Source organism: Dioscorea cayenensis, chromosome 19, assembly GCF_009730915.1.
Source record: "Dioscorea cayenensis subsp. rotundata cultivar TDr96_F1 chromosome 19, TDr96_F1_v2_PseudoChromosome.rev07_lg8_w22 25.fasta, whole genome shotgun sequence".
NCBI classification, from domain to species: domain Eukaryota; kingdom Viridiplantae; phylum Streptophyta; class Magnoliopsida; order Dioscoreales; family Dioscoreaceae; genus Dioscorea; species Dioscorea cayenensis.
Genome location: NC_052489.1, coordinates 5,305,867 through 5,311,921, shown reverse-complemented (window position 1 = coordinate 5,311,921; position 6,055 = coordinate 5,305,867). Strand labels below are relative to the sequence as shown.

At 31.6% G+C, this 6,055-nt stretch overlaps 1 protein-coding gene across 1 annotated transcript; it reads left to right on the top strand.

Annotated features, from left to right (window-relative positions):
* The first annotated feature begins 2,097 nt into the window (after positions 1–2,097).
* On the top strand, positions 2,098–4,001 carry LOC120250064 (peroxidase 27-like). The gene is made up of 4 exons (XM_039258823.1): positions 2,098–2,327; positions 2,432–2,617; positions 2,731–2,896; positions 3,460–4,001. The coding sequence occupies exons 1-4, from the start codon at positions 2,112–2,114 to the stop codon at positions 3,864–3,866; spliced, it is 975 nt and encodes a 324-aa protein (XP_039114757.1). The 5' UTR covers positions 2,098–2,111; the 3' UTR covers positions 3,867–4,001.
* Positions 4,002–6,055: the final 2,054 nt, after the last annotated feature.

Below are 6,055 nucleotides of genomic sequence, written 5' to 3'. Positions count from 1 at the left end.
CACATTCTTCCTTTGCTTTTTGAGTTTCATGGATGCATGTCCAGTTTATAATTTTCTAATATTTGCTCTCGGAATGGTTATATAACCTCGCTTTTCCATGTATTGGAGACTTTGTTTGTTTAGTTTTGTTTTACAACCGAAAGATCAGTAACATTGAGATAGTGAATCTTTATTTTGTGCCTCTTGCTTTACACCAACTATTGGGCATGTCTCTTTTTTGTACAGCTTTCTATCCTTGCTCGCCGAAGGTTGCAAACCCTTGTCCTCCCCTGCTAGCACTCGCTATCTCCCTCGTTGGAATAAAGAAGACATGTTGGCTCCCGCTCTTTCTCCCTCTCTTTCACTCCCTAGAACAAAGAAGGAGATGATGGCTCTCTCTCTCTCAGAAAAATAGTGTAAATTGACACATGCGTGCTGACGTGAACAACTACAAGTGATGTGGTATTAGTCTTGACATAGCTTTCCTCTAAATGATAGTACCTTATAAAAAATTCACCCTCAAATTGAGGTTCAACTCAATTTTATTGAAGGAGCAAGCGTTTTTTGCCAAGATGAGCGGCCTAGCTGCTAAGAAAGGCAGGGGCGTGCATAAGCCTCTGCGGAGCAAGTGGGAGCGGGGCCCGCGCACACATGGGCGCTGGGACCACCCGCACACAACCACTACTCACACTCCCAAAAATGTACCCTCACCCAAGATTCGAACCCTCACCACTTATGAAGGATTCTATTGGGGACCCGGCTACCAATAGACCACTTGGTCATTGGTAAGGAGCAACCACTTCACCTTGAACTAGTCTTGGCATAGCTCTCCTCTAGGTGATTCCTTATGAGAAAAAACACTAAGACACCAAAATTGGTTTGTGCCTTTAGCCCACAGGGACCTTTCCATATCTAAATCAAGCGAGAACTAATTTCAGGAGGAAGGCGAATCTAAAGTGGAAAAAACGTTTCTCAATCTTTAAAGGTAGAACATCTTCGACTAAGTAGACTTTTCTGCCTTTGGAAGAGTTCTTTCTCACTGTTTATTTATTAAACAAGTAAACCTCCATTGCCATTAAAAATTCCATTTTCTCCATTAGATAGGTGGATGATCTTAACCTCCCATTGAATGAATGAGCACCCAAATTTAATTTATCCATCCTAAATCACACCATCCATCTAAGATTCTAATTATCACATGTAGGGGAGATTTTTCCCCGTATTATAAAAGAATACAATTTATCTAATTACTTTAAAAGATCATTACACAATATATATATATCGACACACATTTATAAAAAAATAAATACTTGGTTGATTTGGTTAATGACAACTTTCTAATTTTTCTGGTTTAAGTCTTTAATTTCTCGCTTGATGGCATGAGAGTGATTGACCAAATGGAGCATTTGGTGGTAAAATTTTAATCCTTTCGTTCAAACCAAAGATTCCAATTATTCACAAACAAAAGTACACCTACTCTTGTCACTTTAAAATACACACAAAAATCAATTGAAATGTAATACATACATACATATATATATATATATATATATAAACACAATTTGCATATTAGAACCCATTTATATGATATATAATGATAACTCTTCATACAACCATAAGCCAAAGACATAAATTTATTCACCTTAGAACTAAGCTTATAAAGTCAAAGAAACTCTCCAGATAATGTGCTCTTAATAAGATCAATTAAGTCATGGTCTTTTGTTAAGTGATGGAACCCATGTTCTTGCAAGTTGAACTCTCTAATTTTATAATTTATATCCCAAGTGACTTGATTAACAAAGCACATGCATTAGCTCTTTCACTCTTTCTTGCACTCCTTCCCAACCCTTTTAATTAGTACTTCATTCTTGTTCATATATATGCATCAAAGATACAGGAAAGTCAAGTCTCTTAATTTATGAACCTATCATTGCTAGCATGTTTCCACTTCTCTTCTAAAAAATTTCAATGCACCAAGGGCACTTAGCTAGCACTAAACAAAACAAAAGAAATTAAAAGTCCAATGCCAACCATTATCAGCACAATCTAAAGTCTCAAACTCACCTATATAAATAGAGTCCTAAACTAACATCTTCTTCATCACTATCACCACCTCAATCACATTTGCAAAGATGGCTTCCATCAATGTCTTCCTCAATCTCTTCATCATTCTCATTGCATTGTCATCATCGTCGGTGAATGCGCAAGGCTTGAAAGTCGGCTTTTATCAAAAGACATGTCCTCAAGCCGAAGCCATTATCCTTAAAGAGATGAGGAGAGTCATCTCCCTAGCTCCCACCCTTGGTGCACCTTTGCTTCGCTTGCATTTTCATGACTGTTTCATTAGGGTATTTCTTCACTTCATACAATTATAGTAAATTTAAATTTGAATATATAAATATTTTGTTCTTATAGTAAATTTAAATTTGGATTTGAATATGAAAATTTACAGGGTTGTGATGCATCAATTCTACTCAATTCTAAGAATGGAACTGCTGAAAAAGATGGTATCCCAAACTTAAGTTTAAGAGGTTATGGTGTGATCGATGGAATCAAGACCAAATTGGAGAAAGCTTGCCCTGGAGTAGTCTCTTGTGCAGACATCATAGCTTTAGTAGCTAGGGATGCTGTTTTTCTGGTAATTAATTTTATATATTATCATCCATATATAATTTATCTACATTTGTATATATATATTTTTTAATATGTCACTACTGAACATTTTGCATATATATATATATATATATATAGATAAATGGACCATTTTGGCCAGTACTAACCGGTCGAAGAGACGGCATGGTATCTAATGCTATAGAGACAATTTTTGGACTGCCATCCCCTTTCGCCAACATTACTCAGTCAAAGGCCAACTTTGCTAGCAAAGGCTTGAGTGCTAAGGACCTTGTTGTTCTCTCCGGTGAGTAGTAGTTATTTCAATATACATATATTCCTAAATGTAAATGAAGCAAATATTATTATTATATGATAAATTTTGTATATAAATTCAATAGTTTGTGTAGACCTACAAAAGTGGGGATTTACTAACATGTGTTCATGAAAATCATATTTGCTTATATACTTCTATATAAAACTTTTATTTGCATATAAAGATATTTGCCTTCATAGTTTTTTTTTTTTTATAAAAATTGTTAATTGATTTTTAATTAGGAGGTATATAAGTAGATTGAAATGATTTACATAAAAACTATATAAGTAAATATTTTTTTTCCAACATATAAGGTTTATAAATATATATATGTTATTTGCCAATAATGGCTAAAAAGATAGATCCGAACGTCAGTCTGCGTAAAATGAGGGCACATGTGCTGTTAAGTTTGTAATTGCTCATCACGCTCATCAAGCATGTGCCCTCTCATGGCAACTGGTTTGCCTACATTTATTAAATATATATATTTATATATATATATAAATATATATATCCATATTTATTAAATGAACTTTGGTTAATAAATGGATCAGGAGCGCATACAATTGGAACAAGTCACTGCCCATCATTCTCATTAAGGTTATACAACTTCACTGGAAAAGGAGATGCAGATCCTTCATTGGATAGGCAATATGCAGCAAGGTTGAGATCTAAGTGCAAGCCAAATGACATAACTACCCTTGTAGAAATGGACCCGGGGAGCTTCAAGACATTTGATACTAGCTACTACAAGCTTGTGGCAAAGAGAAGAGGGCTCTTCGTTTCCGACGAGGCTTTGCTTCATGACCCTGAGACCAAGGCCTATGTTCTCCGGCAAGCCGCCGGAACTTCGCCGGAGTTTTTCAAGGACTTTGGGGAGTCAATGGTGAAGATGGGAAACATTGGTGTGCTTACAGGGAAGCAAGGAGAGATTAGGAAACAGTGTGGCTTTGTTAATTAATTAATTAATTAAGTAGGTGTTTTATTGTTATTATTTTTAATAATGTTTAATTTCGTATGAATAAGGGCAGAGAGAGAAGCGACAATCATGAGTAAATCTCTGAATGCATGGATAGTAGGTGCTATGATGAGAATTTGTTTGGTTTTGTGAGGAAATTTTTTGTTTTGATTTAAATTCTTTCGAGGAATAATAAGCATGTTAATTATTTTTAATTTTGTTTTTCATGTTTTGGAGAACTTTTGAGCTGTGTTTTTTTTTTAAAAAAAACAAATAGATAACAAGCCCTAAATTTAAAGAAAAGTTTAAGACACATAAAGTTATTATCTCAACAAATTTATGTCTACATTTTGTATAGATTTGGAAATTTAATTTTAGATTTTCTTTAAAATGAACATCCGAAACTAACAGGCCAAGAGGTCTTTGATCTATTTTTTGCCCTTATAACGATAATTTGACAAAATGATTTTATTTTGGAAAAATTAGAAAGAAAAAATACATTTAAAAAAGAGAAAATTATTAAATAAAATTATGAAAATATATTAAAATGGTTGGGCCAAAGGAATTAGTTCAATCAATGTCATTTGTCTTTAAAAATATATTAATAAAATAAGGGTTTAAAAATAAGTAGAAAAAATGGGAAACGAGGAATAGAAGAATTGACATTTTTTTAAAAAAAATTTATGGTGATCACCCCATGTTTGGGCTTTATTGCTATTATAAAAATTCATATTCACAAATAAAGGTGGGTTCAAATAATAGAAATTTGAGTTATTTAACTCTTTATGTATAAAAAAAAAATGCATTGGGAGCAGTCTAATTTTTTTATGAAGTTCACAATGTCTCCCTAAACTAGTTTAGAACTTTACGGAGAAAAATATTTCTCTATATTGGACTTGTCTAGGATTAATTTAAATTCAATTAGAAGAGGTTTATTTTTTTTTAAAGCTCTCAATATTTTGTCCAAACTAGTTTAGAACATATGGCTCCTAAAAAAATGAGCCAACTTTAAAAAAATTCAACATTGCTTTGAAAATTTTGGGTTAAGTATAAATGGTTTTTTAAACAAAAATTAGATTTATTCATTAATTTATTAGCTAATATATTATTCTAATTATTTTATTTTTATTTATTTTTTTTATGTCTATATATAGGAATACTGTGGTCAGAAAAAATGTGGGGGTACATTATGGACTCATTTCCTCTTTATTAATTTTATATATAGCTTATATATTTCATAATAATTTAATAGTTTGCATTGCATGTTTGCATGTGATTGATCCATAAAGAGTCTATTCCCATGCTTTCCATAAAGAATTAAATAAACTAACAATTTTTAAACATTTTTAATTTTTAAGTTTCTCAAAACCACTCATTTACCATCAATGATATGGATGCATAACTAATGCACATAACTTAAATGTGTCTTTAAAAAAACTGCCCCACAAAGTGAGTTGTCTTGCAATTTCCCTTCTTTTAAGGAACAAAACAAATGAAAAGAAACAATGTTCTTTTCTTTCACTGTAAACAAGGTGAAGAAACAATACAAAATTAAAGTCTTAAAAAATAATCAATAATATTATATCAATCAAGTAAAGGTTACTTATTTAGTAGGAACATTCATGCCATCTAAGTGCGTGATGGTTAAGCATATCCTAAAGATCATGATCTCCTGACATTCTAATTAATTTATTGATTAAAAAAAAATAATAAAACATGTTCATGGTTTTCCACATTAATCAAGTTAAGTAAAACAAAAGCAATACCAATGTTTTCCACTTCCGTGAACTCATTAGTCCTTTAATTTAAACGGTTTTTAACGAAATGTGATGTTCAAATTATGTTAATTAAAAATGTGCATAAATGTAAAGATATTTTTAACGTACTTGTATTTTTATTTTATATGAGTTAAATTTTAAATTAGTATATTTAAAAAGGTTGTTGGCTAATTTGAATGAAAAACTACAAATAAGAGAAAAAAAAAATCAAAATGAAATAATCATTCAATCATTGACGAAGGTTTTGAGTGCAAACCCGCATCCACTTGCTTTCAATGAGTTTTGGGATTTTTATTATCTCATTGCTTTTCATAATAAGACAAAGTATTTTTAGGTTACGAGCCTTTCAGTTAATTTGAAAATTTTCATTAGCAACATTATTATTATTATTATTATTATTATTATTATTATTAT